This window comes from Oncorhynchus nerka, linkage group LG19 (genome assembly GCF_034236695.1).
Source record: "Oncorhynchus nerka isolate Pitt River linkage group LG19, Oner_Uvic_2.0, whole genome shotgun sequence".
In the NCBI taxonomy this organism is placed as follows: Eukaryota; Metazoa; Chordata; class Actinopteri; order Salmoniformes; family Salmonidae; genus Oncorhynchus; species Oncorhynchus nerka.
The window spans coordinates 15,176,643-15,201,087 of record NC_088414.1 but is presented as its reverse complement, the minus strand read 5'-3'; the positions used below and the strand labels follow the sequence as shown (position 1 = coordinate 15,201,087).

General features: G+C 42.4%; 1 protein-coding gene across 1 annotated transcript; it reads right to left on the bottom strand.

Annotated features, from left to right (window-relative positions):
• Positions 1 to 2,589: 2,589 nt before the first annotated feature.
• On the bottom strand, positions 2,590 to 19,344 carry LOC115101100 (ectoderm-neural cortex protein 1). Its single transcript, XM_029620294.2, has 4 exons — positions 18,966 to 19,344; positions 11,869 to 12,096; positions 10,106 to 11,715; positions 2,590 to 7,021 (listed from the first exon to the last, which is right to left on the bottom strand). The coding sequence occupies exons 2-3, from the start codon at positions 12,088 to 12,090 to the stop codon at positions 10,162 to 10,164; spliced, it is 1,776 nt and encodes a 591-aa protein (XP_029476154.1). The 5' UTR covers positions 12,091 to 12,096; positions 18,966 to 19,344; the 3' UTR covers positions 2,590 to 7,021; positions 10,106 to 10,161.
• Between the last annotated feature and the right edge of the window lie 5,101 nt (positions 19,345 to 24,445).

Below are 24,445 nucleotides of genomic sequence, written 5' to 3'. Positions count from 1 at the left end.
TGCGTGCGTGCGTGCGTGCGTGCGTGTAAACTGTAAAGGCTGAATCAGAGAGCTGTTATATGTGTTGCCAGGCGATGGTGACATGCGGGGACATTGTTTTTATCGCCTGAAGGCACGTCGTACACGCTGCCAGTGTGTAAGCGGGTACCTGGGTAGGCAATCATTCTGTTCCTGTTATAACTTAGATGCAGTTTTTCTTAATCTGAATACACTTCATTGCTCTCTCTCTCTCGCTGTCTCTGTTAGTCCCTCTCTGTCTCACTCTCTCTTCCTCCCTCCATCCATCCATTCATCCATCCATTTGCAACACACACCAGAGGTTTGAAGTGAACTTGGTGAGGACAGACTAGTAATCACTGGAGGTCAAGTCATCGTTGGTATGTTATGTTTAGGGAAATAGGAGCCATTTACTGCTAGAAATTATATTCAACTTCCTGTCTTGATTAATAAGGGAATATTACTCACAGAGGGGCACTAGAGGGGCCTCCCAGTCCCTCACACACAGACCCACACATCAACTCATGTGCTAGTCTGTGTATCCTTATTATGCAGTATTGCCGCTGGGGGAGAAGAAACGTACTTACTTAGTCCTCGTCATCCTGGATGGGACATAAGGCCGCAACAATCTTGAGTCGGTCTTTGGCAACAGCTTGGCAACAGCTTGTGCCCTGTCCCATGAGGAGGAAAGGAAAGAGGGAGGAACATTCATATCATCTCACTCATTCACTGCAAAAATGGCTGTGCATCACAAACTGTTGTTTGAAGCTGAATGTCCAACCTATAAACTTTTATGCTTCTTTCAGTCGCTTTCCTGTGAAAGGCTGTGTGTGTGTTGTATTTGTCTACATTTAGGGCCAGGACTAGAGCCAGTTCAACTGGTTTTTCTCAACCTGCCATCACCGATCAGGAGTTGTTTCAGACAATGAATGTAAACATAAATACTAAGTGGAGCAGAGAGGAGAGGAAAGGAGAGCATAGAAGCTGGACTCCACAGTGCTTGAGAAATACAGTGATAGGCTGTCTCAAATAGAACCCTAACCCCATAGGGCTCTGCTCAAATGTAGTGCACTAAATAGGGAATAGTGGCATTTGGTGTGCTGTCTTAGTGAGCAGCTGGGCTGTGCTGTGTGCTCTCTGCTCTGCAGTATGCAAACTAATGGGATGCTAAACGTGTTAGAGAGAGACGTCAAACACATGGAGTCGACAGTTGCCAAGCAGTTCTGCACTGTATTCTCTGCACTGTCTCATGTGGAAAGATTGAGTGGAGGGAATAGGAAGTGAGAGATGAGGGAGGGAGAAAGCGGAGAGGAAGAGATAATAAGAAAGCGATATAAAGGCTTTTTTTTTGGGTTACATTTTCATGATCTCCTTCTATCTCATCCCCCACAGTTTTCATCAGATAAAGGTTACTGTTGCCTAGCTGACTCGTCAGAAAAAGGGAAAGTGTCTGGGTTGTGTTTAGTTTCCTTGTTCCTTCCCTCTCCCTATCCTCTTCCCCTTTCTCCCTCTCCCTCTCTCTCCCTCTCCGTCACTGTGACCAGCTGCGATCACAGAGGAGCAGCGGTGCCGAGACCTGCTTCTTTAACCTCATCAATCCAGTCCCAGCACTGCAGGGAGCCCAGCTCAGAGAGAGAGAGCAGAGAAGAGCAGAGCGGAAAGCCAGAGGCATAGATAGGATGATTTCAGTCTCTCCTCCAACAGAACAAAAGGATGTTTGGATGGATAATACACTGGGCTTTAATACCACTAGGACAATTCAAGTGAACTACATTCCCTGTAAAGCTGCCTAACTATATGAAACGGGGTAATGAGCTCGCTAGGCCTTCATGACCCAACGCTATGGTGTTGCTGATGGAATGAGTGCGTTGTATTTTTCCTCGTACCAACTACTACTCAAGAGTGATGTCAAAATATTTGCAGCAGGTTCATGGGGGAAGTTTGCCTCAGGAGTGATAGATAGCCTATATGTAAAACCTTCATATGCTTTGAGTGTGTAGCCTGGGAAAGGTGTTGGATTTTGGTTTAAGCAAAAACCATAGATTAGTTCAAACCAATCTTAAAGAGGCTATTGTGTGTGTGTGCACCAAATAGTTACACAGTTAATATACCAAACATTAGGAACACTAATATTGAGTTGTACCCCATTTTGCCCTCAAAACAGCTTACATTTGTCGGGGCATGGACTCTACAAGGTGTCGAAAGCATTCCACAGGGATGCTGGCACATGTTGACTCCAATGAGCTTTGGGTGGTGGACCATTCTTGATACACATGGGAAACTGTTGAGCGTGATAAACCCAGCAGCGTTGCAGTTGTTGACACAAACCGGTGCACCTGCCAACAACTACCATTCAAAGGCACTTCAATCTGTTGCCTTGCCCATTCACCCTCTGAATGGCCCACATACACATTGTCTCAATGTCTCAAGGCTTAAAATCTTTCTTTAACCTGTATCCTCCCCTTCATCTACACTGATTGAAGTGGATTTAAAATGTGATATCAATAAGGAATCATAGCTTTCACCTGTTTGTAATATGTTATATACTCAGTGTATAAAAGCTCAATTGCAAATAAAGACAGGCAAGGCAAGTAATTACAGTCAAGAGGAAAAACTCTTATGTTTATTTTGCTATGAATTTCACATTGTGAAAAAAATCTGTCACATGTACAAAACAATGTTGTAAAAAAATTGAAATAAAATTTTACTTGGACATGAAAAAGAAATTAAAACAAACGCACATTGATAACAGTGCTTTTAAAGATGCATCCTGTCTGAATTTTACATCATTTTGGTGAATGCCTACAGCAAGCCTGCCGGGGAGAATACACTCTCATGTGACCGAGCTGAGTCTCGATAAAGGGGGAAGAGAGAGGGGGCAAAGAGAGAAATGAGAGAGGTGGAAAAAAATGGCACTCAACAATTACGTGTAAATTGGAGGGGCAGTCATTGTTGACCATTGCCAGGGTAATTTGTTGTTCTAAAGGGGATTATACTACGGGTGGGTCTAATCCTGAATGCTGATTGGTTAAAACCGCATTCCAGACAGTGTCTATTCCACAAATTACCACCTGCTAAATCTATGACGTTAAAATGCCTGTTTCATCTGACTGTGCAATCCACTGTCTCATCAGCCCAGCCAGGCAATTAATAAACTTGATCTCCACTATAAAAAGCGTCTGGACATTATCTCACGTTTATTTTAGACTAACATTTTGATTTCAACATTGGAGATTTGTTGAACCTTGCTGTCTGTCTTTCCGACATTTGCAACATTGTTTCAATATTCAGCTGGCATAATTTTTGGCATATATACAAAAAAAATGTCAATTGAAAAAAGGTTAAACTAAACTCAGCTAATTTGCAGTCTTTCCAGCTTCCGGTTGAAGTGATTGTGTTACTGTAGCTGTATTGTTGCCTAGGTACTCTGAACAACAGTGTCCTGATGAGGGAGCACATTTTCTATGCCAGGCGAAATCGCGCCTCATTAACTTATTGTTATGGATGTATCCAAATAAATGTCACTAGGAAACAGCTTAAACAAATGTAAATGCTGCTACTTTGCTGTTATTCTGGCTGCACTTTTTGACATGACTGTAAATTACCCGTAGTTGGCTAGATAGCAAGCAAGGGGTAAGAACGTTGCCAGCCAGTATGGCAATGGAACATTTAGAACGAACGATGGGGTCTCGTCTCTAGCAACCATAGATTTGTGTCGGGACTATATCTTGTGGAAGGATGAAATAGTATGAATAAATTAATCAAAATAGAGTTGAATGAAAATGTGTCAATCATTATTTGAATATGTTGGTAACCTGTTGTATAAAAGTGATAATGCCCTCCAAGCCGGGGTTTGGAGGATATATTGTCCCGGTTTGCCGGCCCTTGACTTCATCAAGGGCCTAACAACACCCATGCCAATTTATCCTCCAAACCCCGGCTTCTCGGGCATGATCACTTAAGTAACCCGCTTGTCTGATTTGTGAGGCCAGTTGGGCAGTGTTCTGTGAACGGGTTGGTTAGGGGGTTGGCATCAAGGTGCTAATGAGTCTCCATAGAATTCCTCAAACGATTCCTGCTTTTGTAGGCCTGGGAGGTGGGCTATGAAGTGGGTAGCTCACACAATGAAACAGGAATGTGGAATGTTGCCCATTTAGTTCTTAGGGGTTGAGGCGATTCACTGAATACAACCATTATACATCCTGGGAAAATCTATACAACTGTTAGCTTTTTTGTTGACATACATAATGATTTCATTGATGCTAAACTGTATATGCCAATGTTTTGGCCACCTAGACAGACAAACAGACAAAAAGTCCAGAATTCCCTTTTTTGGTCTTAGGAACTCTCATATTTCTTCCCATACATCAGTGACACTATTGTGAAAAGCACTGCGGTGTCCGCCTGCCCTTATCAACACCAACACACCAAGATTACAGGATTCAACGAACCCATCCGCTTCCTCATCCCCCTCATTTTCACTCTCACACTACACGGGAAGTATTCTGACTTGAGATCTACATGCTCAAATTGTCATGCAAGTCTCCCGTTGATATTAATAAATTATTTACAAGAAAGTCTGATTTACATACACTCATCTCAATTCAGAATATTTCATATTTGAGTGTGGGGACTTAAAGGGCCCAGGGACTCAGAGGGGACCTAGTGAGGGGACCTAGAGTAACGCCTGAAGGGGTTGAGCCCAGGGTAGATGTGACACAGTCAGTCCCCCAGCTGTTCCAAGGACAGCTGCCACCTTCACATTCCTCACATAACTGCACAGGGCCTGGCTAGCGGTGTCAGGGTCAAAGGGTGTGTGTTTGTGTGTGTGTGTGTGCGTGTGTGGTTTGTGTGTCATTGTGCTGATGTTCCTGACAGTTACTGCACGCCTCTGCTGCTAGCTTCGAACACGTACAAATTCTCACAGCCTGCTTGTTTTTGTCATTAACATTGTTGTTGTTGTTTTTCCTCTAGCAGTGTCTCTGTTGACACAACAACAAGGCCATTTGGTGTAGCGCTTTAAGCCCCAGTTTGACCAGAGTCTGTTAGTTAAATGTAATCAAATTAAGCAGATATGCCTCAGAAGTCAAGTCAACATTAATATGTGAGATATTACACTTGCACTCTGGGTAATCTGAGCGACGTCCATCCTCCCCATGTTCATCCCTACTCTGACCCCTAACCCCTGACCTCTTAACCTCTGATCTGTACACCTCACTGGCCAAATGGTTGGAGGTGTTCATACAACCCCCCACCCCACTTTAAAAAGATAAGGTTCCACATTGGGAGAAACTGTGCAAAAAAAGCATCCCAAATGAGATCAAAAATAGAGCAGCTTTAACTTGGGCCATGCATGATATACCACGTTAAACGATAAACATTCATTCACTTACTAATGTATGAATGCAGGCAGAGAAACAATATATAGGATTAAGCATTATTTTACATAAACAAATAAAGTAAAGTCATTTTCTTATAAATGAAGACTTCTGAAACATAATATATTGCAGCAAGATCAGAAAATGAATATTTTCAGTTTCAGTTTGGGTGAGCAAATTGAAAAGATTCTCTTGACCAGAGAATTTCATGACAAACGTATCGAGTCACCATGACCATAGATGTTTTGAAGAATTCAGTATCACCGTTTAGGCAAAGCGGAAGATCAATCCATCAGTACTCCAACAAAACAATAATTCTCATTGGAATAACATCAGAACAATCCGTAAATAGTGTCCAAGACTAAACAGTATTTTGTGTAGTACTACTGAGCTTGAATGAGCATTTTCTTCAGTTCTGTGTTGCATTGTCCTTTACTGTTCTTGGATTTGTGTTATTTTGCATGGGGAGAGTGTAGTAGCCTACAGCCAAAATGGGCTTCCTTTGGGGTTCCTCACATCAATATTCATGTCACCCCCTCCGCCAACCCCCCTCTCAGGCTCAGCTGGTGCTGGCACCTAAAGTCCCCAGGACACGTAGTGACAGCTAGAGCCAGGTCTCACACAAAACTGCCAAACAGGAACTCCCAACGCCCATTACAATGTTTTAAACCCAAACGCCCACTAGGTGATGGGGACGGGAAGAGGAAGGGAGGATGTTCTCTCTCTCTTTTTCTCTCTCCTCTCTCCTCTTCTTTGGCTAGGGCAGAAGGACTGGTGGCCAATAGAGCAATATAATCTCTCCCAGATGGAACGCAAGGAGTCTAATGTATCAGATACACAACGGAGGCAACTAACAGAACGGAAGAGTAAAGAGTGGAGGGGAGGGGAGGAGAGAGAGGGGATGTTGTTGTTCCTTCATTGTGCATATCCTGGATCAGTTTGTGGATCAGCTGGTTATAAACAAGCTGAAGAGTTTTGTCTTTGTCCTGTTCTCTGGTCTGGTCACACACATGCTGATCACTGACTCTCCATCACGCACATGTTGATCACTGACTCTCCACTCTCCTCTCTCCATATGTATCCTATGTCCAGCCAGGTATTCTTCATGCCATTATATTAAAGTCCCTGTGCAGAGGGTGTGTTTTTTCCGTTTTTCCCCCGTTTCATTTCACAGAATTATCAGAGTGAGAAGCGCAACGACATAGCAATACGACAAAGTCTTTCATGATTGAATGGAAAGAAATGCTGTGTGTGTGTGTGACTGACTGGTATGTTGATGGTTATTTTATGAAGGGCTGCGAAGCAACAGCGTCATTTGCCAATAGTACACTGGGATCAAGGGGTTGTTGTTATTTTACAGCACAAGCAGCAGTTTTTTGAGCGCGTTTGCATGAACAATATCCTAACCTCCCTCTCAGAAATGATATGACATCATTGACATTGTGACATCATTCTGTGTACAAGGACCTCCCAGGAGCATTGATGGTTCTTTAAACATCTGTGTACTCACAGCATCATCAGGGTGGATCAAGGTGTGTTTTCACACTCACACCATGGTTCAGGTCTATTTATGGATTATTTTTTTTTACATTTTTTTTGCACAGACAGGAAGTTCCAATCCAGTGGATGATGCAAAACAGGGAAATCTGAGGAAAAATAAGAGAGAGAAAAAAAGCATTAGACAAAGAACACGACAGAGGACTTGTGTGAATGAAAGCGGGAACGCAAACAGTGTTTAAGAGGTCATGGGAAGTATCTCTCCTTTCATGCCGGAAAAAACAGGCAAAATAAAATGAACACACTCCGTAAGAGTCACTAGTTCAGGGATGGAAAAATCACTCAGATAGGCTCCAGATCCTATCTTCACTATTTTACCATAACCCCTCATTCATTTTTTTTCTCCCCTCAGCAAAAACAAAACAGACACTGCCTGCCCTGGCCTGGCATTTGCACCTGTTTCTCTACAGACGTGTGTCAGCGATATCAAGTATTAAAGCTAAAAGGCTAATTCTCTCCTCTGTGAACGTTATCCCATTTCCTCCCCCAAAACAGTTAGGCTATTATTATTTTTTTTTAGCATACCCCCAACTCTAAATCCAGCTAGATATTTCACATCTGACCAGCTTTGGTTCTGCATCTCATTCTGACCTTTTTGTTTTAAAAGCGCATATCTTTATTTTTCCAGCATTACGCCACCGATGATTTATAGCCTAGGGAACACTCCATATCAATTTGAAAGATATCCACCCCCTCCATCTGTCTCGCCTTCTTCCCTGTGGCCCTAACTAGAGGGCCGGGGGGGGAAGCCGGTCTTACAAATGACTGTGGTATCTAGAGGACACACAGGCACACACATAACAGTAGCCCCCGTACATCCAGTACAAGCAGCCAAATCTTCCTCCCAGAAGAGGTTTCTAATTTATTCTTGGAGAAGCTCTAGGTATTCTAGCCCAGCGATGGGCAGATCTGCTTGGATGTCATAGCATAGCGAAGGAGGAATAACAATAAACAAACATATGTATCCTCTCCAACGCATCAGTGGAATGAGCAATCTGACTGATAAAAGAAACCTAATTTGAGATTTTTGGGTGGATTCTATAAACTGGAGTTCGCTAGTCTTTACCAACCTTGGAAGTTACGAAATGGAACGATAACACATTTGATTTTATCAGTATTGGCACTCTTGCGAGACTAAAGCAGATCTCTGAATAAAAACATTGATTTGCTTGAAACCAGATTCCTTTGGGGCTTTAACCAACAGGAAGGAATATGCCTAAGAAAGGGAAGGGAGGAAGAGAGAGGGCAAAGTAGAGTTGAGTCCCTGTGAAAAGTGTTGAGTAGAGACCCTTCTCTCCTCTCTTCTTCCCCCTCTCCTCCCCTCCCACTATTTGGTAGACAGTAATATATCACTGTCACTGTGTCTCTGTGCAGTCAACACTTACACTACCTCAGTGACTGACTGCCATCTGAAATAATTGTACAACCAAAATCAGTCGTTTTGCATTGGTCTAGAGAGGTTTAAAGCCTTCACTACAGTCTCTGTTTCAGAGATGAGTCACTGAAGAAAAAGGGCCCCTTCTAAGTCAGGGAGCATTTCATCCAAGGAGAGCAGAGAGGAGAGGCACATCAGCATCACAGACAGAGCAGTGAGGCTGCTCCTAGCCGCTCCCTGGCATTACCAAACAGGAGACTGGAGCATGCTGGACAGCTGCAGCCCAATCATACTTCTCCTCTCCTCTCCATCTCTCTCTTTCTCTGTCCCTCTCTCTTGATCTCTCACATCTGTATGGCTGTGGAGACGTGTTTTCTCTAAAAGACAGGCGCCAAAGCCTTACTCCTTCCCCACTCCTCCCTACGACCACCCTGTGTCTTCTCATCTCAGTAACTGAAGAGCAGCTCTCTCTCTCTCTCTCTCCATAAACCCATAAAAAGGAGGCGATTGAGAGTGGATTAGCCTCAGCAGGCTGTGGTAGCCTGCCTGGCTGCATGTAGATTGTTTAATTGGCCTCCCCTCCGCTCACTCCCCTCAGACAAATTTCCCCCACAGGGACAATAAAAGTATTCTATTCTGTTTCAATTACCCCTCTGTCCCTCCTCCCTCACTCCAAACCTGCGGCCTCAAAACTCACTTAACCTACCCATACGAACCCCTATCCTCTATTCTAGCCCTCCCACCCCTCTCTCTACATGGTCCCCCATGCACACGCACAAACACAAAGGGATGTCCAGCTATGGTGAAATATGTGGTGGGATGCATTTAGTTTATCCCTGTATCTGTGGTTTTCCGTGGTATCGACACAACCACTCAAAACACACTCAGTACTCAGACAATGGAGCCTGTGTGAAGATGTTGCTTATTAAAAAAAAATACACTTTAGTCTACCATCCACCGCTTCTCTCCTTTCCCAATGGGCATCTCATTCTCTCTCTCCATCTCCTCAGTAGCCAGACATAGCAAATCCAGCTTTGCTGCTGAATCACTGAGCAATCACCTACTGGCATCATGGGAGAGATCTGTGTCTGTCATGGAATAGATTATCCTGAAATGTAACTGTACATACATATCATGTCAAACATACATACTGTATGTGGAAAATATATCTATCCATTACATGCTGTATTTATGTTGGCTCTGCCTACACATTATTTTAGTAGTGCCAGACAGAGAGTCAGCAAGCCACACATACTGTCTGCTCGGGGCTGAAAACCAGACGACAAGACTAGGAAATAAATAAAGAAGTCAAATAGCAGTGGCTGCTTGGTTAGTATTCAAAGCATGCAGTTCAGCCATGGCCAAATTCTCGTGGCAATATAATTAGTCTATCAATAGTCAATTTGTCCTTGATTCAATCAGGATATTTGTCCTTGTAAAAGAGAGACGGCTACTGAATGAAAACAGCTGGGAATTGAAGTTACAGTATGTGAATGTTCCAAAACACAGCCCTAATAGATAGGTGTTAATAAGAAAAACTGACAACAAGAAACTCATGCACTCAGCTCGTCTTTGAAACTCTCCGGTTTGGACTCTCCAGAATATCACTTATACATTATACATTCCATCTCTCTCCACCACAGTAACAAACAGACAATTGGGCGAAGCTCAGGAGTCCCTCCACCGATTCGACTGGGGCAGAAAAGAAATAAAGGAGAAATGTATATTGGACTCATGGGTCGAAGGTCCTCAAGTGGAGAGTCACAAGACAGAGAGACAGAGAGACTTATCTCCATACCTCATGGGAGGGGGGTTGGGATGGAGGTGTCAGGCTATCCCAGGATCCCTTGCATCTCAGGCAGGGAGATGTTTCCAGGTGCTGACGAAGGCTGTTGGGATGAGGGAGTAGGGTACGGTAGTTATGCTGTTCCACACGTCCAGCGTCGGATCATAACAGTCCAGAGTCTTACACCGCTGCGTGCCAAAGTAGCCCCCTACCACGTACAGTTTGTTACCTGACGCCACGGCCTGGCAGCTCATTCTCTTGGCTGTCACGTCTCCCACTTTAGTCCACTGGTACGTGTCGCTGCTGAACTTATAGGCCGAACACGCTGAGAACTCTGTGTCCCCACCCATCACAAATATCTGGTTTCCAAGGACAGCAGCGGCAGTGTAGCGCCAGGGCTGTGGGCAGGAGGCGGGCACCGTCCAGCGGTTCTCCTGCGGGTCATAGCACTGCACCTTGGGTAGTTTGTCGTGAGTGACGCTGGTGCCTCCGAAGGCAAAGAGTTTCAGCTTTACGCTGACCACCGCTGCGTTGCTCACACCCTCCCTCAGCGGCGCCACCATGGTCCATTTATTGGCCCCCGGGTCGAACTGCTCCACCTGTTTCAGGGACACTGAGGGCGAGGCGGGGAGGCAGCCAGTGCCGGCCGTGTGTCCTCCAACTACGTAGAGGCAGTGTTTCAGCTCGGCCGAGCCGTGGCCAAAGCGAGCGATGAGCATGGGCGCCGCCTTGGACCACTCCTCGTGCAAGGTGTCGTAGACCCACACGTCTTTGGACACACCGTTCTCTGAGCCCCTCCCGCCAGTCACATAGACATTACAGCCGATGGCGCAGGCGCTGAACTCCTTCCTCGGGCTGGGGATGTCTGCCTTGGGGATGATCTCCTTGGCCTTCTGGTCCACCAGGTACAGCTTGTCACACATAAAGGTCTGTCCTCCCAGCAGGAACAGGGCGTGACTGGTCTTCCTGGGCCGGGCGCAGGGGCTTTTCACCACACCATCGTTCTGAAGGATCTTCAGCTTGCAGTGGATAGCCTCGTCCACCAGCTCCTTGCTCTTCAACTGGTCATTGATCAGCTCCTCTGTGGACACGTTCTCCATGAGGAAGATGGCAGGGAGTAGAGCCAGGCGGACGGTCTGCAGCAGTTCAGGCAGGTTGCAGTGCCTCCTCTCCAAATCGTAGTTGACCCAGTTGAGGGCAGCCTCGTAGACCAGCCTCTCATCCTCTGTCTCCAGTTCCTCGTGGGACAGGAGCTGCACCACCATGTCTTTGGGAAGCTGGAGGAAATCCTCTGTCTTGCAGATGGTGGGAAAGTTGCTGAGGCACATGCTCCAGGAGAGCTCAGACAGCTTCGTACACTGGTGGGCGTCGGAAAGCAGCAGCATGCCCAGGCAGTTGGACGGGTGCAGGTTCCTCTCCAGGAACTCGGCGCAGGCGTCTCGAATGTCCTGGAACTCCAGCATGTCCCCGGCCTCAAGGAGGGACTCTGCATTCTCCTCATTGATGACAACCCGGGATGTGTAAGCATAGTCTAATAAGAGCTCCAGGACCTCCGGGTGGATGGAGTCCCTGAAGTCCACCTCGCTGGCCTGGCTCTCCTTCAGCCCGCCAGAGAACATGGCCTGTCAGAGAACAAAGAGGATCGGAAACCAAGAGCGTTAGCTAATTCGTTTGTAAACCTTTTAGCCCAGCTAGTGTTAGCATGATGGATAAACATGCATGTTTTCTTATGGAAAATGCTAATGGTTCCCTCTCTTGGTAATAAGTGTCTTTACCTCAAAGTAGCGGCTGCAGGCAGCCAGCACAGCACGGTGGCAGGGGAAGGAGCGACTCCCGGCATGGAGGAGGACGTCGGTGAAGAGACGCTGTTGCCGCAGCGTGTTCAGGTGCATGAGGACGCTGTCGGCATATGATGACTTGTGGAACAGGTAGATGTTCATGGAGCCGGTGCTGGCACGCGACTTGCGGTTCTCGTGGACGCAGACAGACATTTTCATTGAATCCTGGGAAAGAGAAGAAAAAAACAGAAATTGGATTTAGAATACATAACGTATCATAACAAAGTAAAACACACAGCCATTGGCATGAGTGATTCACAAAATGAAAACCAGTAGCTCATATATACCCAATAATACGGAAACAGAAAAATGCATGAGAAGATATTAAAAGCATTTTTTTTAACCAGAAAACCAGAATACAAATGAAAGCTAGTCCAAGCTAAACCCTGTTAGAGTGCATAACTCATCTCTACACAGTCCTAGGGAAGAGTACTGAGTCACCATCTCAGTCTCAGGGTGCTTCCCAATTGGCACCCTATACATTATATAGTGATATGGGCCCTTGTCAAAAGAATGCACTATATAGGGAATAGAGTGCCATTTGGGATGCAGGCTCAGTCACATTTTGATTCCAGGGACAGGTGTCTGATGTGATCAATATCAGCAGGGTCGCTCACTGGGCTAGGACAGGCTGGTCTCAGACAAGACTTAACATAGTAAACAAAAATCCAGAACACTCAAATACATTTGGTATCGTTACATAAGACAGAAGGTTACTTAATGGAAAAATGAAATGAGGGTGGTGGGTCAGGGTGGATGGGTAGCTGTATAAAGCGAACGTCTAGCAACCCAAAGGTTGCGTGTTCGAATATCATTACTGACAACTTCAGCAACATTGCAACAACTTTTTAGATACCTTGTAAGGGTTGGCTAGGGGGAGAAAACTTTCAAAAGTAAACAGCAAGGCATGTACACCCCTAGAGTTCCTTAAGGAACAGATGCTAGCCAATGGTTCATATTTGCACCTTCGGTTAGTTGAGAGGTTCTTGGAGGAACCTTTTTGGTTCAATGTAGCACTGGGTTCCTGGAGGAACACTTGAGTGGAAGCGTGGATTAGTAGGAGTGTGGCTTTTTTTGGTGCCCCGTTAGAGTAAATGTCAGTCCTGTTCATCTGTTCTGTTGTATTGTCATCACATGTTAAAGTTGATCTAAAATCAAACATGTCTCAAGTGATTCCATACATTGAAACTATTACTGAACAAAAATGTAAACGCAACATGTAAAGTTTTGGTCCCATGTTTCATGTTCTGAAATATTTTTAAAAATCCCAGAAATGTTCCATACGCACATATATTAGACTGTGTGCATCCACTGCACACTCCACCGTGTTGATCATGATGGTGATCTAGTCGAAAAAAAAGCTTACTTCTCTAAAATGTGTGAGCACTAAATTTGTTTATATCCCATTTCTCCTTTGCCAAAATAATACATCCACCTGACAGGTGTAGCATATCAAGGAGCTAATTAAACAGCATGATCTTTACACAGGTGCACCTTGTGATGGGGACAATGAAAGGTCCACTTTAAAATGTGCAGTTTTGTCACACAACACAATGCCACAGATTTCTCATGTTGAGGGAGCATGCAATTGGCATGCTGACTGCAGGATGGTCTACCAGAGCTGTTGCCAGAGAAATTAATGTTAATTTCTCTACCATAAGATCCATCCAATGCCGTTTTATAGAATTTGGAAGTACTGGCCTCACAACCGCAGACCACGTGTAACCATGCCAGCCCAGTACCTCCACATCCGGCTTCTTCACCCTGCACACAATACCCCATAATGACAAAGCGAACATAGGTGGTAAGAAATGTTTGCAAATGCATAAAAATAAAATCCCTTACTTACATAAGTTTTCAGACCTGAAAACGTATGTATGAGACTCAAAATTGAGCTCAGGTGCATCCTGTTTTGATTGATCATCCTTGAGATGTTTCTACAACATGATCCACCTGTGGTAAATTCAATTGATTGGACATGATTTGGAAAGGCACACACCTGTCGATATAAGGTCCCACAGTTGACAGTGTATGTCAGAGCAAAAACCAAGCCATGAGGTCGAAGGAATTGTCCGTAGAGCTCCGAGAGAGGATTGTGTCGAGTGGCCTCACACAGTGGCCTTCATCATTCTTAAATGGAAGAAGTTTGGAACCACCAAGACTCTTCCTAAAGCTGGCCACCCAAGCCAAACTGAGCAATCGGGGGAGAAGGGCCTTGGTCAGGGAGGTGACTCTGACAGTGCTCAATCTCCTCTGTGGAGATGGGAGAACCTTCCAGAACGACAACCATCTCTGCAACACTCCACCAATCAGGCCTTTATGGTAGAGTGGCCAGACAGAAGCCACTCCTCAATAAAAGGCACATGACAGCCTGCTTGGAGTTTTCCTAAAGGCGCCTAAAGGACTCTCAGACCATGAGAAACAAGATTCTCTGGTCTGATGAAACCAAGATTGAACACTTTGGCATGGATGCCAAGCATCACGTCTGGAGAAAACCTGGCACCATCTTTACGGTGAAGCATGGTGGTGGCAGCATCATGCTGTGGGCATGTTTTTAAGCAGCAGGGACTGGGAGACTAGTCAGGATCGAGGGAAAGATTAACGGAGCAAAGTACAGTGAGGTCCTTGATGAAAACCTGCACCAGAGCGCTCAGGACTCAGACTGGGGCGAAGGTTCACCTTCCAACAACGACCCTAAGCACACAGCCAAGACAACGCAGGATTGACTTCAGGACAAGTCTCTGAATGTCCTTGAGAGGCCCAGCCAGAGCCCAGAATTGAACTCTATCAAAAATCGCTGGAGACCTGAAAATAGCAGTGACACTCCCCATCCAACCTGATAGAGCTTGAGATGATCTGCAGAGAATAATGGGAGAAACTCCCCAGATACAGGTGTACTAAGCTTGTAGAGTCAAATTCCAAGAAGACTTGAGGCGGTTATCACTGCCAAAGGTGCTTTAACAAAGTACTGAGTAAAGGGTCTGAATACTTAGGTAATGTGATTTTTTTTTTGCACATTTCTAAAAAACTGTTTTTGCTTTGTCATTTTGGGGTATTGTGTGTGTAGAAAAAACTGATTGAATCCATTTCAGAATAAGGCTGTAACGTAATAACATTTGGAAAAAGTCAAGGGGTCTGAATACTTTCTGAATGCACTGTATGCCCTTCTTTGAAGTTTGAAGTCACAGATGTGAGTTTTATGGAAGAAGGCACAAAATGTCACTGTCTTCCATTGATAGATACAGACAGGTGCAGAAGATGGCCAGTAGCGATTAAAATACTGGAAATATGAACAAAACACCACTACATCCAATCTTGCAAATCGATGTGTTTAGTAAGCACTTAATTGATGATGACTATGAAAGAGATATACAATCAGAAACGATTGTAACAAAACACAGAAGAAAATTCAAAGACAGAGCTGTACCTTCTGTATTCCCATGGATTGGATCTGTCGCCGTGCCAAAATACAGAGGCGCTTTTGAGAAGAGAAAGCGTCAAAGCGAGCGTGCGGAAGTTTGTAGTCTAGTCATCGCAGTTCGAGTTGATCTTATAGTGTTGTAGTATAGGCACTGTACTGGTTAGCATATGTTGAGGAGATAATACATTTACATTTACATTTAAGTGTCACCAGAGCGACTTACATCGTAATAAGACATCCAGTAACATTTACAATAGTCATGTCAATCTTGCAGAATGGACAGAATAAAAAACAATTAACTAACTATTAAGAAATTAAGTACCTTACTGTGTTGTGTCTATTTTGTCAAAAAGAAACTATTTTACTACAGTGGGACTATAAGTGGTCTGATTGAGGGGAAAACTCTATCTGTTACCAGAAGGTTTGGAACTTCTTATTTGACTAGTCTTAAACAAATTTTCTAAACAGCGCTTTGAAAGGGCATTATCATAATTTTCACAGTATTACTCAAACCTCAGTGTGGAAATATACACACATATCACATTTGTGGGCCTTTAAAAAATATCATTTATTTTCATTACAGTACAGTATTTAAAATATCTTTATTTCAGATGTAATACTTCTGCCCCAGAGGTTGAAATAAACAGAGGGGAAGTTTTAAAGTGTAATACTGAGAACAGAATGTGAATCTACCAAAAGCATATTACACTTTAAAAAAATCACCTGCATCATGTCAGATGTAGAGTTGAAATGTATTACACTGAGAACTTGAATCCCAATATTACACTTTATATACAGGGATGTCCTTGCCCCATCGCGCACTAGGGACTCTTGTGGCGGGCCGGGTGCAGTGCACGCTGACACGGTCGCCTTTCCTCCAACACATTGGTTTGGCTGGCTTTCGGGTTAAGTGGGCATTGTGTCAAGAAGCAGTGCGGCTTGGTTGGGTTGTGTTTCAGGGGACGCACGGTTCTCAATCTTCGCCTCTCCCGAGTCCATACAGGAGTTGCAGAGATGAGATAAGACTGTAACTACCAATTGGATACCACAAAATTGTGGAGAAAAAAAAAAGTAAAATGAAAATAATGAAAATTATAAAAAGCATTTTTTTCCCCATAATTAATATTTATGTATAAAAAAAATATATATGAAAATCTGCATTTTCTATGTCTAACTGTTTTTTAAATTATATTTTATATATTTTTTAAAAAAAGTGTATTTTCTAAATAAAATTTTAAAAAGTAAAATGAAAATAATAAAAAAAAAATTAAAAAAATTGAAAATACATTTTTTTTTATATATATATAAAATATAATACAAAAAACTGTTTGACAGAAACTGCGGATTTTCATTTTTTTTAAACATAAATATGAATTATGAAATTCTAAAACATTTGAATAAAATTCCAGCCATGAGGCCAAAGAGGGCACCTTTGGTCATTGACTGCAGGAAAGTGCAATTGACTTAGTATCAGGTCTACTATTTTTTTTCATAATAATAATCACCAATGTCTGATGTGTTGGCTAGCCATGGTTCATTTGCATGACAACATTTCATGTTTTTAACAACTGTATAGTCTTGCGGGAAATACATGGTCCTAGGAACCACCTGGGGTAGGACTATTTGGTTGCATGTAGTCTGGTCTATTGTGTATTCGTAACCCCCACCTCCACCTGTCCTAACAATATAATTACTTTGAGCCCCATTGCCATAGAACATATATTACAGATTATAAACATCTGTGGCCCTCCGGTAGTTTTCTTCCTCACTCTCAAATATTTTGTCGTCAGACATGTTTGTAGGTGGCTGTTTACTTCGTATAACTAATCTGTAATGTTAGGCTACTGTTTTCACTTCTTCCCCATTAAAGTTGAACACAGACAGTTTTGTAGCTTCAACAAAGCTAAAAGCGGTGTATGAGTTCCTCAAAAGCCTGTGCTAATCCCAAAGTTGGATCAGTTACCACTTTATTGCGAGTGGCGCAGCGGTCTAAGGCACTGCATCTCAGTGCAAGAGGTGTCACTACAGTCCCTGATTTGAATCCAGGCTATATCACATCCGACCGTTATTGGGAATCCCATAGTGCGGCGCACAATTGGCCCAGCGTTGTCCGGGTTTGGCCAGGGTAGGCGGTCATTATAAATAAGAATGTGTTCTTAACTGACTTGCCTAGTTAAATAAAGGTGAAATCAAATATTAGCAATGTTAATATTAATATTATATTTAAGAATATGTCATATGCATAAATATTCAAGGACATTTTTATTTGCAGTGTACAAACTTAACACGATGAACGGCATGACATTAATGCCAACGGGTGGCCAAAATGAACTATCTGAAAGCCACACCTCCAATAAACTGCGCCTCCAATCTGGTATCCAATCAACAATATATGATTAAAAAGGTTCAAAATTGAACCCCTCCCTCACAAAAAAAAGATCCCAGTTTGAACCTTTACACAGGGGTTCCTCAAACACCCTTTTCAGAAGGGTTTCCTCAAAGATTCTGCCAGTGTGGCAACACAAAAGGTTCTTCCAGGCACCTTTACTTCTAAGAGTGTAGGCTATATCCTATAACTGTTCAATCGCTGCAGGAAAAATTAACCCTGTTACCCGGCAAGATGTCAACAATACCCGTCTGGGTAAACTGCCACCATATGCTCATCTGCAGTGTATATTAAATATAATCTGTCCTAATTGTCATGTAACCGATATAATCAGCGCGGTCCCCAACCGGGTGTCACCATCTCTGCACGAGAGGTTAATTGTGTTTAAGCCCAACGCTCAATGGGACTAAAATTGTGGTCTTTACCGAATTTAACCAAATTAGAAACATAAATGACACATCAGCAGCTATGTTGGAGCCATATCGAACCTGGTGCCCCTATTAATACGGGGAGCAGCTGTAATAGGGCACGCGGAGAGACCACTTAGAACAGACCGGGTGCAATCAATGATAAGAGAACACAATATAAAGGGTATCCTAAAATTCAAGGGTTACATTTGCAAGGGATGATTTCTTCTGTTTACAAATAACCAATGGCCTCATTTGGTGTGTTGTCTAGATGGGACTGGCTTGAAGACGAGCAATCAAATATTGTATTTAAACGACATAGCCTGCATAGTCTAAAACTCCTCGTAGCTTACCTATATGCCCTAACAATAGCACATTTTATATGATCACAATCCTTGCTTTGTCTTGCTTCTCTCCTTGAGTTAGGCTAGAATACAATGCAGCCTAGAATAATAACATGATAATGCAAACGTTAAACAAAATAAAGTTCCCTATGAATATTGCCCTCTAAACTGTTATAATATGGCATCTGATCTCATATAAACCTATGTATGATGAATTGCTTTAAATATCTTGCTGCAAAATGCATTAAAACAACGTTTCTTTAGGCTATGTTCATAAATTACGCGTTTCCCCAAAATAAGACACAATAATGATGGAGCTTCTCCATGAATTCTGAAGTCCACGACGCCACATCTCAATGGATAATGAGAGAATGAGAATGCTCAGCTACTCCGTGCATGGATATAAATCATAACAATAATGACAATTAACAATTCTCTAATGTGGAAAATACAAGTAGACTATGTGCCATACATACCTCCTTAGGTGAGAGTTCAATTTTGTCCGCTTTATCCCTCGAACATGCCACTGCTGTAAAAGTAGCCACGATGCTGGTTCAAGCAAGCCACTTGTGCTTGTGAGTATGCGCGTCTTGTGTTCCTCGGTAAGGAATCGCTATATTTGGGGAGGACCTGGACACTATTTCTATCCCTATAGAAATGTCAATGGACTCGAATCATCCAAATGTTTAGTTCAGTGATTAGATCTCCAGTTCTAAATTCAGCGTTCTGTCCGGGTTCAAATAAGGACCAATAAATACAAAATAAGGAAAAGAATTTGCGCTAGCAGCCTGACTCCAGACGTGCGTCTGATCCTATAGCAGTTCTATGTCTCTAGCTAGTGCGTGTCGTGCGCTCGGCGAGTCGGGTCTTCCCTAGGTAAAGTCAATTGGGTGTGTTTATAGTGAGAAAGGGGGAGGACCGTCCTCGTGTCGAAGAAGCGAGTGGGAGGGGTATGCAAAATAGCCTAGTGTTGTGGTGGGAACCAAGCAGCAGCAGAGGTAGAGGCGATGGATTGAGAACGCAAGACCTGAAGATCGGGCCCTCTGTTGATCAGAAGGCAAGGTGGAGGTAATAAAACAGTAAACTAGTGTGAAAGCCAGGGAGAGAGCCCAACTGCCGACTCACATCCAAGAGTGTGAATATTTACTCATCTGCAGAACTTTATTACAAACGGAAGTTTGACAGACGAATTGGATCGTGATCCATGAGTAGGGCTATACTAGCACTTCTCATGGCTCCAATTGTAAGCATTGGCTCATTCCACATCCAACGCTGAACCGAAGCTCTTTCTTAACCTTTATAAGAGTTGTTTGAGATACGTTTTTAGAAACATTTGGAGCTTATTAACCTTCATATCTGCAAGAAAGAATTTTCAAAAAAACCAAAACGTGTTGTAACTGAAAAATACTTTTGGTTGCTGTTAAAGCAAGTTGAAACAGTGTAGAGTATGCGTATATTTAGCATTTGTGAAATTATTTGGATGTTATATGAAAGAAGAGGGCTTTATGTTTTAGAACCATACCATAACTTAGAATCAATTCATGTTTAGATGGAGTATTTGGCTGTTTTGGCTTCCAGGACCTGTTACTGTTCAGAAACAAACAAGTAAGGTCCTTGGATGTTAAGGGTCGGCTCCACGGCTACACTCCTTAACAGTACATTCTTGGGACAGCTCTATACACTCTGTAATGTAGGCTTTTATGTGCTTATATTTTTTGCATTATATTCTACTGGATAAAATGCACCAGATATTATTTACATGAGGCTTCATTTGAATTCCAGGAAGTCCATTTCCATAAATTTTTTATAACTTCCTCATGGAGTATTGATGCGTTTCATCATCAACATTTTGTATGCAGGGCCTAGTGGCTTGTGCCATCATACATTCCTAATAGCCACTCCAGCACAGGTGTAATCTCAGTTAACCCAGAATTGAAGTCTTGTGTAATTGGTCAGCTCCTCAATTTAACACGCTGAATCTGTTCATGAAAGATTAGCACAGGCGTGGGATTGCAAATATTCACCTGCACTTTGCTATGTCGATCTTTGGTTGGGTCCTTTGCACATAGCAGCAAATATAAAATAATGGCAAGAATTCCATACAGATAAATTTAATTACCGTAGGCACATATCAAAGGTGTACACGGTGAGGACGATAAGAATAACGCTTTTTTTCATATAGGCCTCTCTTTGACTGAATGCACTCCATACCTGTGCATAGCCGCAGAAGGTGGTTGGGGGGTGGGTAAGTGTCCCGTGAAAATCTCAATCTTAAAAGTTTATAATCTGTTATCTCCCAACTAATGTTGTTGACTTGTCCTATATTTGTATTTGTGGCCAAAGCATAAATTAGAAAATAAACTCTTCAAAAACCCCACCTCAAACTTGTATCTCAAACAGATGTTAAAAATAATGCTGCTATTTCCTCATAAATAATGAACATCAAGTTTTTTGTAGAGACATCTCATTGGCTGAGCTGGCCAATCAGCTGTTTACTTGTCATTCATATTTTTTATGGACCAGTATTCACCCACACCAAGAAGTATTATGTAGAATTAGGGGTTCAGCCAAACTCTTTCTCTTTTGCAAAGGTAGCAACAGTCAAAATAGTCAGTATGCTGGCAGAGCTTAAATGCTCCAAAGCCACAGGCCTGGATAATATTCCTGCAAGGTTTCTAATAGATTCTGCTGAGCAAATTGGCCCTTGTATTAAGCATATTGTTAATCTCTCTCTTGAACAAGGCACCTTTCCAGGGACATGAAACAAGCTAAAGGTATACCTCTGTATAAGAAGGGGATCAAATCTGACCCTGGGAATTATAGGCCTGTATTTATCCTCTGTGTAACATCAAAGATCCTGGAGAGAATTGTACATGAGCAAATGTATGAATATGTTAACAAACAGGGTCTAATGTATGATTTTCAGTCGGGTTTTAGAAAAACATACTCCACTGATTCATGTCTACTTTACTTGACTGACTTCATCAGTAAAGAGATTGAGGAGGGAAATCTCTGTGGTGTGGTACTGCTTGACCTACAGAAGGCCTTTGATACAGTTAACCACTGTCTCCTTATCTCCAAACTGGAGCCACTGGGGTTAAGCAGTATCCCTCTAGGCTGGATAAAGTCCTATTTATCAGGAAGGGAGCAAGTAGTAGTAGAGGTTAATGGTTCACTGTTTCAGGCAAAACCAATGAGTTCCGTGGGGGAAGCGTGCTTGGGTCTCTGCTGTTTTTATTATATATTAATTGATATGAAAGATGCTTGTTCTTGCCTTCTTTTTCTTTATGCGGATGACTCTACACTTCTGGTGTCTCACAAAAGTAAAACTATATTGGAGAGAATACTTAGCACAGAGCTCACTAACATTAGCAAATGGCCTGGAGATAATAAGCTATCACTGCACTTAGGGAAAACTGAAGCAATTATTTTTGGATCCAGACCTAAATTGTGTAGGTTGTCTGAAATCAGAGTGGAGTTAGGGGGTGAGGTGCTGACTACTAACACCTCTGTTAGCTACTTGGGATGTATCCTTGATGGAAGCTTGGGAGGTGTGAGCGTGGCCAATAAGGTGATAGGGAAGGTTAATGCAAGGACTAAGTTTTTGGTTAGAATGCCCAAGCTGCTTGATAAGGACTCCATGAAAGTGCTAGCTACTGCCCTCATTCAATGCCATTTTGACTATGCTAGTACTTCCTGGTTTGGGGGCTTATCTAAACTTATGAAGAGGAAGCTCCAGATAGCCCAGAATAAGATCAGGGTAGTGTTGAAGGTGAGTCCACGTACTCACATAGGCAGGAGCTGCTTTCAGGAACTAAACTGGCTGCCTGTTGAGGCTAGTGTGTCCCAGATTAGACTAGGTTTGGTTTACAGGAGTATTTATGGTCCTGCGCCCAGATATTTAAGTGATTACTTTCCTCGTGTTAGGGATGCACACAATCACAGCATCAGATGAGGTGTTGCTGATGTGCGCTTATACAGGTTCAGGAGTAATGCTGGGAAAGGTACTTTCTTGTATACTGGAGCCTCAGAATGGAATGAGTTGCCTCTGCCCATACAAACAACATCCTCTCTGGACAGCTTTAAAAATAAAGTACAAATATGTTTGATGTCCTCTGTGACCATATGAATAACCCCTATGATGTAAGTAGAATGATGAGATAGATGTTTTTGTTTTATTATTTCACTGCCATACTGTGTTCGATTTTGTATAGCCATCTTGTCTCAAGAGGACCACAACGGAAAATAAGTCCCAGACTTTATTGTGTGTTATCCTCGGTGCTTGTTTTTTTTAAATGGTCAAATTAATAAACTAAACTGTTGTTGGGGTATGGCAACACCATTCAAACACAGAAAAACTGCTTTAGACACCTTGCTCTTTGAAGTTTGTAGAATCAACCCTCAAGCATGAAAACAAGAACATGTCCTTGCATCAGAAATTAAAATATGAGGCGATGCAATATTCTGCAGTGTCCTAACAAATACATTTTAGACTATGTTAATGGCCATCAGAGTTCTTTCTATAAGCAAAATGAAAGACCATATAATCAGGACCATATAATCAGTATCAAAGTACAAACACCTGGGTATGCATCCAGGAGTAATGTAATATTCCAAACATATTATATTGCAAGAGGTCGATGTTGATACACTTCAATATCGTAGACACACAAAATAGAAGTTCAAGACAGTTAAATATCGTACATATCATTGAAAATATGAAATATATCAGAATTGTTCATTGTAAATAATGTTTGTTTAGCATTGGCTCTTTTAGAATAATTACATTTTTGGGGAAGGAAAACCATTTCACTCATATTGTAAATAGTTATAGATCATATTTCATAGAAATCTTGAAACACTGGACAGCTACTTTAAGTGGAATATACATTTTGCATGCCTGGGCCTTACAGCATAAATTAGTTCATATTTGTGAAATTATACAGACACCACAGCACAATATGATTTAGATGTATATACTGTACATTACTTGGCATGCAACATTGACAACATTTAAAAAGCTTAACTGTAGAAAGATCTTGTCTGATCAAATTCTCCCAAATCAAGTTAGAAATGGTGAAATGTGGAGATTTTTTTATTTTTTATTTAACTAGGCAAGTCAGTTAAGAACAAATTCTTATTTACAATGATGGCCTACCAAAAGGCAAAAGGCCTCCTCGGGGAGGGGGGCTGGGATTTAAAAAAATATATATATATATTAGATATAAGTATAGGACCAAACACGCATCATGACAAGAGAGACAACACACCACTACATAAAGAGAGACCTAAGACAACATAGCAAGGCAGCAACACATGACAACATGGTAGCAGCACAAAACATGGCACAAAAATCATTGTGCACAGACAACAGCACAAAGGGCAAGAAGGTAGACACTTATACATCACGCAAAGCAGCCACAACTGTCATTAAGAGTGTCCATGATTGAGTCTTTGAATGAAGAGATATCGATGATGAATGAAAAACTAAATGATACGGAAACAACTTTGAAACTTCATCATCACCAATGATTTTGTGAATCACTTATTTAAATGACAACAACGCCACTTGCTGGACAAAATTCACGCTTGAGGGTTGAGCCTGCAAAGTTCAAAGAGCAAGGAGTCAAACATCTTTATAGCTGAACATCGAGCATTCGTTTGTTTAGGCAGCTGTGACCATAAGAACTGTCATAAGATTACCTTTCAACCTGCTTCTTATGTATTTTGTCCATTTGCTTATTGTTCACTAATTTATTTCTGTGGCAATAAGTCTTCGGTCCATCTGGTGAGAATGAGAGCAATTATGAAAATTAACATATCTAATCATGGTGTGGTGTGTTTCTGCAGATATTCTCGACATTAGTTAGTAAGTATTTACAATAAATAGCCTCGGTATCTGACTGAGGACATTTTTAACTCTCAGGAATAACCAGAATAAATTGTTTTATGCATA

What these genes read in the sequence shown, in the direction of transcription:
- LOC115101100 (XM_029620294.2), bottom strand. Translation starts at nt 12,090, where the DNA reads ATGAAAATGTCTGTCTGCGTCCACGAGAACCGCAAGTCGCGTGCCAGC. An exon ending in CCTGCAGCCGCTACTTTGAG is followed by an intron (nt 11,716 to 11,868) that starts GTAAAGACACTT and finishes GTTCTCTGACAG; the next exon opens with GCCATGTTCTCTGGCGGGCT.